The 14,625-nt window shown below is 34.5% G+C and overlaps 1 protein-coding gene across 3 annotated transcripts in view; it reads right to left on the bottom strand.

Moving 5' to 3' along the window:
• The window catches only part of BRD10 (bromodomain containing 10), a 55,010-nt gene that overhangs the window by 15,259 nt on the left and 25,126 nt on the right, over window positions 1-14,625 (bottom strand). For 2 of the 3 annotated variants that reach the window (XM_065861242.2, XM_071802743.1), the window contains exons 6-7: window positions 11,485-11,574; window positions 955-1,070 (exon numbers count right to left, since the gene is read on the bottom strand). In XM_065861242.2, coding sequence (XP_065717314.1) covers window positions 955-1,070; window positions 11,485-11,574 — 206 coding nt within the window. The remainder of the gene's footprint in view (window positions 1-954; window positions 1,071-11,484; window positions 11,575-14,625) is intronic. The other variant, XM_071802744.1, reaches the window with a different exon arrangement.

Below are 14,625 nucleotides of genomic sequence, written 5' to 3'. Positions count from 1 at the left end.
TCTATGTAAGAATGTATTCCAATATCAAATGGCAAATTTCAACAATGCAAAACCCACAATTCTTTTTGCACCAACCTAATACTGGGGAACCAACTCTTAGTAATTCTACTTGCGTATTGTCTTTGGTGCTATGGTGATTTTTTTTAAACATAATACCTTTTGGACTTTTCAGAATTAGTTCTGCACTACGTAACTGTCTAAGTTGCTTCCTTCACACTCAGCATTAAAACAGCTGCCTTTTTCTATCATTTGACAGAGAGTTCAAGCTTCTAATCATCACTTCTTTTTAAATGTCTATGTGGCAAAACTAAGTTATGATTATAGCAACAGCTATATGGCTAACACAACCATGGGAAGCTTCAAGACACAATGATGATACCAAGTCAATATCCAGTCTCTCCACGATTTATAGTCTGGGTACCATCTTCACTGCTGCTAACGCTTGCTTTTACTAGATTTAAATCAGTCACAGCTTCACTGCTATTTCTCTGACACATTTAATTTCAGATGCATTTCAAATGTATGGGGTTACAAAGACATCAAAACAATGTTTTAAGAACTGCTTTGTGGAGAATTTGTGAACAACAACCAGTTTAGGTAACTTTATACAGTAAGTAGTCTGACAAAGTATTCTAAGCAGCCCTGGTCTAGTTTTCTAGATAAGAGGTTTTCAGCACTGTTTAACCAAATAAAGAACAATACAAATCCCAGCTGGATTGTGGTACAACTATTGATAGGCATACTTAAAGATTCTTGAGCCTTTTAGAGGAAAAAAACATTAAGGGATAAACTCAATTTTATTTAGATACAGTAAGTCTGGAACATAAAATTATTCTTCAAATAAAGCACTTCCAGTGCCTCACTCTTCTCCTCCAGGTATTTTCATTTCATTTATTGAGAAGCTGACTTATTCATTTGTTTTTTAAAGTGTGAATTTTGTTGTGTCTTCCATACCTGTTTCTTTGAAATGCTTTCATTAGTTTTGGTTCCCATGGTAACAGTTCATTAAGCAGTCGTACCAACGTACCATGCAATTCCTTTACTGCTTGCTTCCGGTGGTACCATCTTCCCTGCAAACATAAATACCATTCATTTATCATTGCATTAGACCTGAATCCTGTTATACTGTATTAATACTACAATAATCCAGGTACTGTAATACAGCACAGGAGGAAAACAACTGGAAGAAAATATGAGTAAGTTTCACAGTTATATATACCCTTAAGCTATGTAAGACATTAGTATTTCTATTATTGTTTTTATAATGCAGAGAGATAATGTGCTAGTTAAAAAAGCAATACTACAAAGATGTTAACTTTTACAGTCAAACTGAAAATCAAAGCAGAATCCTACAAACACACCATGTATTTAAAATTACTTACATGGGTAACATAGGCAATAGTCCATTTGGGTCAGAGAAACCAACCATGTTTGTACACTTTTAATTGTTAGAGATAGAATTTCAAGAGAAAATATTACCATAATCTTATTTAACATAAGTGACATAATTTATATTATTTGCAAAAACAATTTACTACAATTTTCAGGGATAAAACCCACAGTTGTATTTTATTCAAAGTTCTAGATAAAGTTTTTTTAAAATAAAAGTTTTGTAAATTAGTCATTTATAAGTAAGACTGTGCAGCAGAGAGCAGTTTTCCAATATAAAAGCTTTACGCTTTTAACTCAAATGTATAATTAAAAACAGTTTTCTTTTCCAAACCGATACACGTAATTAGATGAAATTCCATGAAGAATTCATGTTTTAATAAATCTAGAAAGGCTAAATGAGGGTAAAAGATATTGAGAACATACAATTAGCATGTATACATACATATATACAGCAAATTTTTCTTGTTACTCATTTAAAAAGGCGGCATGCAATACTGAAAAAAGCTCATGGTGGCCATAATGCTACAGAACATCTCTTAACACTCCTATATACCACTCAGAAGTATTTCTTCCCAAATCTTTATTCTCCAGTTTGTTATATAAAAGACTGAACAATGCATATATATGTAACAGCTACAAAAAGAGGTGAGGTATACTCCAGAATTTCTGCTACTCTACCATTTCTGTGCATTTTACCTGAGGATTTTGTCTCAACTTGTCAGAGAAGATGTAAGACAGTAAAGAGAATATTATTCTGCAAGAAAAAGCAGCAAGACTTGGGAACTTATTTATTTCAGACACATCTTTAGCTTTTGATAGAGCTCATATCCTTCACAGTTTCCTGTGGCCCAGCACACCTAGAAATGCAGGGCATGAAAAGCTGGGTAAAGCTTGACAGAGATGCTTTTCAGCAATCTAGAATAATGGACTTCGGAATTATTCCTTTCTACGCATTTCAGCATATCTCTCCAATGTAAAGCAAGATCGGTCAGGCTGGAAGCTTGTTTGAAGACCAGGTATCTGTTTTTTATGGATAATCATTTACATGTTGTATAACAAAATGAATACCTACTTCTTTGTTCTTCAACTAAAATTACAAAAGTGAAGATTTAAAGTATATTATGCCATGTTACTACAGACTGGTTAGAGTTGAGCACACAGACAAGCCAGCAAGCTGTATTCTGACTTCATCCATTTGTGACCAGTCATATTTGCACATGTAATGCACCTCAGCATAAAATCTGCCCCTGAGCACTGCAACAGAAAACAGCCCTTCGATATACTGTAGCCTTCCAAGGTATATGGTATAATCTTCTCATGTTAGCAGTCAACAGAATTAATTACTAACATATGAAATAGTATTATGTGCACAGATCTATCTTCCTTGTAAGATATACAAAACATTTCACAGACAGTTTTAAAAGGATAAATTTATACACTACACAGTATTAGTGGATTGTATCAAAATAAAAATCAAAGTGGCAAAAATAAACAATGCCACTACTATCAGGATCTAGAAATGCTGTACGTGCATTTGAAATAGCTAAGTATGGGATGTGTAAAAACATAGTATTTAAAATATATGAAAAATTACCACAGAGTAAAAGCAGAAAGTAATTATTAATTTCTGAGACTCATTTATCTTCAGATAAGACAGAGATCTTGTCTTAAGTAGAAAAAAAAAGAGTATTTATAAGCCAGATAAATTTCAGCTAACCACTGAGTAAACTTTGAAGTGGTAACTGTATCATGCATTGAACAGCAGACACAAGTAGAAAAATTAGTCAAGAACAGGTTTCAAGACATCGCTGCCTTCATCAACACTTCAAAGGACAAATACAGGTCACTTTTCTCCTTGCTTACAAAAATGAACAAAAACCACAACCAACTGTGTCCTCCTCCGAATTCTAGAGCGGTTTTTTAACAAAAATAGTGTCCTCTGGATGTAATATCTGGAAAACTCCATGTTTGCTTCCAAATAATTTAAATGCAAATATTACAGAAACCTAATTTTTAAAATTGTAATCTAATTATTTTCCTGTATCCAAAATACTAATTTTTCTTACTGAGCTTTATGAGTTGACAATAAACCTGCTACTGGCAACACACACAAATTTAAGCCATGAGAAGAATTTTCTTTCTTCAGAAACAGTCAGGACACAGAGCAAATATGGGCCAAAAAAGGCCAGAAAAAAAAAAAAATCCTTGTTTTAAATTATTGTGGTTAAGTTGGTTTGCTGTGCAAACACAAAGTTTCTGCAAAGCAGGATGTGACACAAATGATCTGCTATTATTCTTTTTCATATTATAATATTTAAAGGAAGAGACATTAAAAAAATGCCTATAACCTGAAGACACATCACTACAAAATCTAGTTTCACCTTTCCTATGCGATTTCATTCTCTAACACAGTCTTGTCTTTTTTTCCAGTTATCGTCTTGTTTGAGGTAGTCACAAAGAAAATGCTATTTTCTTCTGGAAATACAATGTAAGGTATGAGGAGGAGAGGAGGAGAGGAGGAGAGGAGGAGAGGAGGAGAGGAGGAGAGGAGGAGAGGAGGAGAGGAGGAGAGGAGGAGAGGAGGAGAGGAGGAGAGGAGGAGAGGAGGAGAGGAGGAGAGGAGGAGAGGAGGAGAGGAGGAGAGGAGGAGAGGAGGAGAGGAGGAGAGGAGGAGAGGAGGAGAGGAGGAGAGGAGGAGAGGAGGAGAGGAGGAGAGGAGGAGAGGAGGAGAGGAGGAGAGGAGGAGAGGAGGAGAGGAGGAGAGGAGGAGAGGATATAAAATGTGACTTTCTGCTGTGTTAAGTTACAAGTAAATTTTAAAAATGCAAACACAATAAAAACAACACTTCAGAAATGTGCTGAATGTTTCTATACAAACACAGAGAGACATTCAACACATTCTCAGCTGAAAACTTACCTCTTAAAACAAGGTTTCTGACATCCAGAGCAGCCAGGAAATGCTGACTCCACTCTCCGTGATGCCCCAGCATACACTATTCTGGCATACTCATCATGGAACCCCAAAGCAGACTGGAGCCAGGATATGGATATATGGGGTAAGGACTGAACTTTATAGGGAGGTTTTTTGTTGTGTTTTGTTTTGTTTCTTATTAAACACACACACACAACCACAATATTATGCAGTTTTATAAGATTTTCTTTGATCTTTACTTTATATCTCAGGGACATAAAATAAAGAAAATTAGAAATCTTATAAAACCATGCAATATTGTTGAAAAGAGGTGGTGGTGGAGGAAGAAAACTTACCTTACCCTTAATAGGCCTGCTCCATTCTGCAGCGGGGTTCTGTGGTATGTGTGACATCACCAGTCTAGCGTTTTCTAGTGATGTCACACAGAGAGGGAGTTGGTGATCTGCAGCTGCTTTGGACATCAGATACCTAAAGAAGAGAGATCGATAACTTTTTCAATTCAGATATGGATTGATATTGAATGTTCCTATTAACTGATATATGGGCCAAATACTAGAATTTCAGGCACTTGAAGTCAGTGGCGGTTTTGACTGAATAAGAATGCATGATGAGATTATGTATTTGTACTATACAAACTCATCTTTAACTGAAAGTGTTTACATTTTGAAAGTGCTTAGAGTTACCTTCTACAATAGGAGTTCCTGAAAGTCAGTATCTTATATTTTACCTTCAGCAATATCATTCTGAATATTATAAATATCTATCAACAGCTAACCTCTGATGTTACTTGAAGACTGGGGCTGAATATAGTCAGGAAGAATGACTTGTACTAAATTATAGACCAAATTCACTCATGACATGTCTTAATCAATTTTATCTTTGAGTATTTACCAGTAACTAATGAAGAGATTTATTACTTTTTTAATTAAAGATACTTCAGCTTTCGCTTCCATGACCTAGATAATGGATCACACCAAACTTCATCCTAAAATGTTATCTCATACCCTTATGAAATGTAGCAAAAAAAAAAATGAAGTAAAAAAAAAAAGCAATAAACATCTTGTTATCAAAAGTGTCTTTATCTCATTATTTAGTTCATTACTATAACATGACTGTTGATTCATACAATTGTCCACAAGTTATAATTTTCTTTAGGCAAAATCACTACATGATCATCATTGCAATGGGGAAAGTTTATTATCAGCATGATCTCACTATCTTTCAGAACCTAACTCAGAGCAGTGAAGTTACCTAGCACTGAACTCTCACACTTTACTCTTCATTAGAAGAATTTCAAGACATCAACTAACTCACATTTCTGTAACTCATGAAGAAACTGGGTGTATACATTATCTTGAACCGTTCACAAAAAAGCTACGTCTTTTAAGGTATTATGGAGCTTACTTAACTCCCTTTCATATAACTGAATTTTGCATCTTCTTAACTCTAGATATACAAGCATTTCTCTATTCTTCAGCTGAACACCATTAAATCAGTTGGTTTTTTATAAATGTGTGCTGACAGGAATGCCTTGAATTATTTGTTTACAACAATATACTAACTGACCAAAATCCAAAGCATTGTGAAATGTTCAGAATATACAGTAATGTCTCTATAACAAAAATGTTTCAGATTAAGTGTCTGAGTACACATTCATATCTTTGATGCAGAATCCACACCTTCACATTTGGAACTGTAGAAAGGTACATGATCAAAGTGGCTTAAGAAAAGCTTCTGAGCAAACTTTTATAGGGAGGCCTGGGCACACAAGGTAAGGCATGAAAAATAATGGGAAGCTAAGAGAAAACGGTTGTGAAAAAACTAGACGAAAATAGGGATAGCGGAGGAGCTAAGGAAAACTAGAAGACTGGGACAAAAAGATTTAAAAATAGTAAGATAAGCAGAAGACAGAAATACTAGAGAAGAAAAAGTAATTATTGTCAAGAAGATTTCAAAATTTAGACCCTAAAATTGGCTTTATTCATTCATAACATAGAAGTAAATAACTAGCTGACAACTAAATAGCTGGTTGGATTTCCAAAAGGTCCACAGCTCATCTTCTCCACAGAAGCACAGGGAACTGCATGGATATAAATACATATATTTCAGACTCAAAATTTTACATTTTGTGCTCACATCAGTGTTTTTAAAAGCTGTAGGCAAGCCAGATAAGAGCAATAGCAGAGTACCTGGAAGTGACTAAAGCACAAATAAAGTTTTTGGGACAAAGAATGGAAGCAGAGAATAAGTTAGATATATTACAGACAAAGATGCACTAGCTAAAATAAAAATAAAATGTTTCAGCTGAAAGACTTCAAACAGGTCTATTAAAATTCCATTATCCCAAATATTTATTGGAATAAGGATCTCTTAATCTGCAGATTGAACCCGAAAATGTGTGTGTGTGTGCAAACACAGATTTCTCGGGCGACAAGATTATTTGTTTGCATGTACATTCATGTAAATAGAGTCATACAAATAAACACAAGTATAACTGAAAACTTCTTAGATGCAAAAGTCTCAATACATATTTCACTAGAGATGGAGGGAAAGAGGCCACAAGAAGAAGAGACAGGAATGGGGAGAAGGAAGTCAACCTCCTGCTAAAACATGAAGATTTAATCCAGTAATAATTAAGCTTCCACAGGGCCCAAATGAGAAGACACAATAAGTTTTTTCATTTTATTGTTTGTAAAGTTGAAGTCTGATTCACTAAAATATTAGTAAGACCCCTAATCTGTTTTTTTTACGTTTACATGAATTTCTGCTGAGCATTCTTGGGAATTCCTTGTACAGTCTTGTGTAAACACCATTTCACTACCAAACTTTTCAAACATATGGCAATATTTCTCATTTCTTTACTGTACATAGAAGAAATATTTTATAAACTTTTATTTAGTAAGCAAGCCATTTTGCTTTATTTTTGCCATATATTAAAATTTATTTTTAAGCAAAGTGTAGCAAATCAATTAAAACAAACAAACAAATAAACAAACCAACCAGAAAAGATTCTCTCTCTTCTCTTAGATACTTTCACTTCCTATGAACAAATTTAACAGCAGCCTGTTTGGCAAGTTTCATAAAAAGCAGATTCAGAAAAACATTATGTTCCATTCTGGCCCAATGTACTCCTTTGGATAGCCTCAGTATCCTATAAATGAATTTATGTCTGAAGTTCTAAGTATTTCTGACCTGAAACCATGGGTTTTTAACTCTGAATTTCCAAGTGCACTCCAAAATACAGATTTCTGCAGGTGGTACATACTTAGAGCTGCAGAAAACCTCACTATGATTTCAGCCCTTCTGACTCACCTACTTAAAAGTTACATCCACTCGCAAAGACAGAAAAAGACATTCACCTGTCTTGCGAAGTACAACTGTCTAATTAAAACATTCAGGAACAACACTAGAAGATGCCAGAACCCAAAACCTTAATAAAGAAGGTTTTAACCTTTTTTACTACCAAGTCAAGAACATCAGCGTGTTACAGTCCTCCGCAAAAAAATAAATCCTCCAATGTATTTTCTCCAAACTGTAATTAGTCATGAAATTGGCTGGTGTCATATGCCTAAGAAATTCTCTTTCCCCTCAGCTTTGGCTAGCTTTTTCTCCCTGGAGGGCCAGTTTGGTTTCCGTCTCAGGAAGGTACTGCCCTTTATCCATTTTAACCCTGTCAACTTTACTGTGGGAATCCAGGGCTCCAAGCTCCCTTCTCACTGCCCAGCAGTCATGCACTTAGCAATCACACTTGCAGGGAATATTCAAAACCAATGGCGCTACCAAAATGAACTCTTGCATTTCACTAAAAAAGGAATCTTCCAATATTTATATTCTCTCCAAGACAACCTATAAGCATAATCAGGACAAGGTCTAGAATTGACCGTCCTTGTCAAAAACCAGTTCATCTTACAATAAACATGATTACTAGAAAGTCAGCTTGAAAAAATGACATGTGTGAAAAGCCCAGAGTTCACTATCCGATACAAATATCTGCAGTCCTGCCAGTTTCATACTACACAATAGTAAGAAGGTATTTAAAAAAAAAAATAAAAATCAAGTTCTGCTGTGATATGCAACAGCTAAATACACAAAACTGACCCACAGAATAGCTTAATAGTCTCACACAAAACCCCAATGACTCTAAATCACATGAAAAGCCGATTATCTGACAGGGAGTAAAGAGATTTCCATCCACTTTGCAACTCCTCCTGATTTTATCTGACACAGAAGACAATAGGGAAAAAGTGGATCCAAAATGTCAGGAATTGATAGTTGGTTATCCTAAATATATTGGCAAAACACTCCACTACCATATTTGTCAAAATTATTTTTTCATCAACACTGCTACAAGTAGATTTTCAAGTGGAATCAGGCTATTTTACATGTCTTGATCAATTTTCTAGTTACAGCAAACTTCTAAGACCTCACACTCAACTGAACTGGTATGCTTATATATAGAGCCTAAATTTTCAGCAAACAGGAGGAAAAAAAGCAATATGAAACAAATTTTAGCCAATACATTCTATTCAGATTTATAATTGTCTTCTTACTGCTAGTAACTTCCCACGTATCTTCTCTATGTCAGTATTAGCAACAAAACACAATTGTTACTAGAAACTAATCATTGTTCCTGTAAATTCTGTGAGGTTTTTCTATTAATTCCATGTTTACTTTTTAGACACACTGCTTTAAAGTGAAAGGATGTCACTTCACATGTCCTAAGGAACATACCAAAGCTACAACACGTTCTAGCTTAGACATCCTGACGGAGCCACCATCCATCCTTTCACTACACAATGCACAGAACATTAGACTCAAGTCCTTCAAGTCCTCTTTCTGCACTGACTACTTTCTGATTTCCAGTCAGGCACCCAAATAAATAGTAAATCTGACTAACTTATTCCCTCCTCATAGCTAATTCAAAAGACAATACAGGTGTACAGAAGAGTACAGAACCAAAACGTTTTAATCAACCAGGCAGGGAAAATTAGGTGTATTTCACTGTTGTAAAAGGAACTGGTAGTAATGCCTACACCTAAAATTACCCATGGTTTTCCATTACATAACTTGGTTCTAATTTGCTTTTAACCTGCCAAACGAAACTTATTTAGGCTAAAAAGCTCTCACATCATTGTTGACTTAAGCTGATTCTCTGAAAAAGTGTCAGATACAACCAGTACAACTACCTAAAAAAACTGCAGCCAAAGCTAAGTTTACTGATGTTAAAGAAGTCTTACAGCCTCCAGTACTTCCCAAGTTCTTTTTATGTACTCTAGAATGGTCTCCTAGGAAACAAAGGGCAGTTAGGACTAAGAAAAAGTTTATACTTTTAAGTCTAAATATAAATTAGACAAGCTGTATTTCTAATACGTCTTAGTATTTAACATAAGATTTAAAGCTTACACTGATGTGCAGTGCAGTAACATGTGCTAACAGCTACTAAAATAGGAATAAGTGAGCAGGTTAGCCATGAAGAAGAACGATTCCCATGGTTTGACCTGGGTCACTATTGCAAACAAAAATCATTAAAGCTACCATGAAGTAACAAGAACACCATCATCTTTGGATCACAATAAGAAAGAAGTACATGAACAGCATCACACTGAATTGAGCTTTCACATTAGGTCAAATTTCCGTCATGAAATTAGAACAGTGTTGTTTACTTAATAGACTAAGCACTTCAGAAAAGCCGAAACAAACTCTGTTCTGGATACTTCTGAACCTGCCACTGTAATTTGTGTTAGAGCTGAACAATGAAATCCAAATTACCCGCAGTTTTAAAGATACCTAACCTAATTACACATGGTGTTAGACATCATAGGTAAAATTCTAATGATTTCCCTTGTGAAGTGAAACCTCATTTTAGCAAGTCAAGTTTATTGACTATTCATCTAATTTAACATATTTCTATTTGTATTTCTGAAAATTTAATATGAAATTTGCCTGAATCAATAGTTCACTTTACTGTTACCTCATAATCACTTTTTCAGCAATTAATCCTAGCCTTTTTTCTTTGCATAGAATTTCTAACACAAGTAGATAGCGACCCGGAATAATGATCTGATAGATCTATAGAAGCACAAAGTAAGACTGTCCTTACCTCACAACTTCTCAATGTTGAATGAGTTGTATCTTAACTTCCCAGTACATAAGGTGTTGGTTGGATCTTTTTTTTTTTTTTTTTTTTTTCAGACTGTGTGATTAGAACTAAACATAGTATTCCTGCTGAAGTCATGCAACTTATTTACATAATGACATTATCAGATTTCAGTTCAAAGAGCAATTATGACATATTTAGCATTTGTCTACCCTTGAAGAAGTCTTTTTAGTACAGTTTTAATAGTAGCCTAAAAGTTTCACCTATACTAAGATTATTGATATGCTTATGTATACTCTCATTTTTGGCTTTTTATTCTACTGTTGGCCTTTCTGATAAACTCCTGACAATCTTGTCATAAAACCAATTTGCAGTTTCACAACTACAAAATAATTTCAAGTTAAAACTGTTTTTATTCCTTTGGAATAACTTTGGAACAACTATCATGCTAAGTGTCTGCACTGGAATTTGTCTTTCAGAGTCCTAATTTGTACTGCCTCTCACCTACCATATCTCTCCCTTCTTTAAATAATTTAAGAATAAATTGTTTCTACATAAGACTACAGACATTCACAGAAATTATAAGCCTAATTTCTAAGGTACAGAAAAATGAAACAAAACCAATTTTAATAACTTAGTGCAAAAAAAAAAATGGAGTTAGGAATCCTAATAAACAACATAAGAGTCAGCTCACAGGAAGACCTGATCAGCACTGCATAAGCAGATATGAGAACTCTATTCTGTAATTGCTTGCTGGGTAAGAGTTTGTTCTCAATGAAGAATGATCACACATTTAATAAAAATTAACTACTTATTCCAAGATATTATGACTATCCACATTTTATTTCGGCAGTGAAAAGTGTTAATACAGTTATGGAATTTACTTATAATAAAAATATTGTGAACAGAGCACAGAAAATATTAAGATTACAGTCCCCAGGTATTAACCTTACAAGGTTTCATGCAATTATTGAACAGGCATAAAATCTTCAGTTGACAGGCCTCTGCAAATAAATGCCACCATTTTATACTCATACAACATAAAGCTTTTAATGTCACATACCGATTTCTTTTTAATGTCCTCCAGATCTTTGAGTTCATTCTCAATCTTTGTGATTAATTCCCTGAGTTCATCAAGATTAGTGCAAATAAGCTAAAAAACAAATGAACACAAACACTTGGTAATGTGGGACTTGGAATATGTACAATGAAGATAAATAAAATCTAAAAGCACGTTATTACTTAGTGCCACCATTTGATATTTATTTTTTTATAGCATTTAATGCAAAAATAGGGCTTTTTGAAAGAAAGGAAATCTAACAGGAAAATACTTCACTCAAACCATACCTCTGCTTGTGAGTTTTCATTTCAAGATGCAGGTATTTTCTTAAAAACCTTTGCAAATAACAATTACCAAGTCTGCTGCAAGTATAGTAATGAGCCGAAATAGATGTGAGTACCAAACAATGTGCCGGTGAATTAAAGTGTATTAGCTTTGGACTACACTGTGGTTATAACATAACTGCACTTGTTACAAGTTTTTCTTGAACATAACTTGATACATTTACAGAGTATTCCTGAAAGATAACCTAGCAATGTCTATCAAAACTACCTACCTAGGCTTCTAGAAAGTGTTACATTTTCCTTATTCCCATCTTTAGAAAGCAGGTTTCTACATTTTTCCTTTCAGAATATGCATGTTATTTTCTTGAAAGAAACCATCAAACAGAAGTAATACATATTTTTTTAGCACAGCATCACTTAGGGCAATTAAAGAGTTAATGAAATTATTACGCTGTTGGATTCTTTCAAGTTATTGCATGTTAAGACTTGCTTCTTTCTGAACATGCTTAGCTGGAAATGATTTCAGTACTACTGAAAACATGTTGAAATTATTTAATAAAGCCAAATCTAAACAGGAAAAAAAAAAACACCCTACACAAAAACGCAAAACAAAAATGCTTTTATCATGCAACTGGTAATTTTTAAATTTTTTCCCAACCATATATTTTTTACTTCAATTACACATGAAGTTTTACATTTGCAGCAAATTAATATTAAAAACCCCTTTGTTTCACTATTAAAACACAGAACTGACATTTTTAGCAAAATACATAAATTTCTGAAACCTCTAATGCATACATCCTGTTATTTTTGTAACACTTGTGTACATTTGAGAGTACTGGGAAATTTGGTGACTCAGCCTGAAGTTTAAAATGTTCACATTTATCAAGTTTAAACCAGCAAATGAATAAGGAAATTGGCACTGTCTTGCTGTAGACAATGCATGTAAAATTAACTTGCAAAGCATTTCTCTTAACCCAGAAAATAGTATTATTATGTGTAAGTTTACTAGGTTAAACATACATGTCTGTCCTGCACTTAAAGAAGCTCCAAATACATAAAATGTAAACAGAAGGCCAAATACTGTCTCTTTTTTTTCCCATCTGGCCTGCAAAATCTATGATACTGTATTATTATACAAAAAGGTCTAAGTTTGTCACATCAAGCCCTTGACAGAAGCCAATAAAGGCATGGATAAAGGTTTTCCCTATGCAATTATAAGCCCTTTTGACTATATACTAGACAATTCAGTTTTAAAATTTTATCACTGCTGCTTGTTTTCTCCTATGAGACACATTTAATCCAGTGTATCATGGGCCAAAGATAAAGCAGAGCAATTAAACAAACAAAGATACTGTCTTCACTTGCTAGAAGTGAGTGAATTTCTCTCTAGGAACCGACTTCTGGAAATGCAAGAGTTTGCAAGGAGAAGGATCATTTCACCATTATGTTAGTTGAATGCTGTCCTGGACATACCAACTCTACCTATGACTCTACCATAAAAAGCTATCACATGTCATCAGACAATTAATGCAGCCAAACTTTTCACAGGTCCTAGTCCTGTTTCTCATTTTCAGAACAGCCACTTGAGACATAAGGATCTGATTTGCAAAATTGTTAGTGTGTACCAATCCAAACTACATCAATTGGAAAAAAAATGGCATGAAAACATACAAAGTTCAGCTATCTTGGGGCTGGGGGTGACAGGGGAGAGAAATCAAATCCGAGTCCCAGTTTTCATCAGAAGAGGTGTACGTTTGAGGCTTTATATCTGTGTGTCAATTGCCCACTGACAAAACAAGAAGGGTAACAGCAGCTCAGCTTAGCTGAGCTTAACCGCCAAAATGAGTTTAGTATTTGAAATACTCCAACACTGTTCTGAAAACCACTATAAAAGGTTCAAGAATAAATTTATATTTCTTCATTCACAGTAGGATTTGAGATTAGGTACTAAAGATGCACACTGACTGGGAAGAAGCTATTTCTGAAACTTGTCTCACTTGGTTAACATTTCCCATCTTACAGACTGAAGCCAGTTTTCTGAAGGAAAGATGAAAAGAGCAGTAATGAAGTGTAGTGCATTTCCTATCATTTTTATACGCAACCTAGCTGCTATTTCTCATAATGAGATTCTAATGTATGTTTCAGTGTTCTTTCCTCATGGTTGTTATTTGGCTGAATTTAGGAATCCAATTTTCTGCAAACAACACTGTCTTTCTAAAATGTTTTGTATGTTTTAACAGAGAAGTTAACATGAAGGCAAAAATAAAGGTATTGTTGCAATCTCATTCTTTCACATTCTGATAGCTCACTGAGTTTTACATACTGCTCTTGAAGAATATGCATTCTAATCATCTATCACAATAAAAATAATCTAAAGGGGAAAAAAATCCTTTACAACTTACCAAAAGATTAGTCCCTATTCTCTAAAACATTACATGATGGCTTAAAGATTCAGGTTGTCAATATAACCATTAACGTGCAAGTCATGTAATTAGTTACGTTCATGCTAACTACAACACAGACATTTTCAGATCAGACATAGTGCTTACTATATCCAGGCTTGATTTTCACAAGCAATAAGCATCCTGTTTTTCAACTGAATACAGCGGAAGATTTGAGTATTCGGTTTTCCAGTAGATTTTGAAATTTGGTGTTCAACTTCAGTGTTAGGATACAATCTCAGATCTCACTAATCTCTCAAAGACTGTCAACTCTCTCCTAGAAGTTCAAGCAGGGAAGAGAGGAAATCTCCCCCCACCCCCACCCCCTCTTTATTTTTTTAGACAGGGACACCAAGCTTTATTCCAGCTCAGGACACTCTTGTGATCTGTTTCTCAGAATTTATAAATGAACTATT

Source organism: Patagioenas fasciata, chromosome Z (genome assembly GCF_037038585.1).
Source record: "Patagioenas fasciata isolate bPatFas1 chromosome Z, bPatFas1.hap1, whole genome shotgun sequence".
In the NCBI taxonomy this organism is placed as follows: domain Eukaryota; kingdom Metazoa; phylum Chordata; class Aves; order Columbiformes; family Columbidae; genus Patagioenas; species Patagioenas fasciata.
The sequence above is the reverse complement of the archived record's forward strand: the minus strand, read 5'-3'. Positions and strand labels throughout refer to the sequence as shown.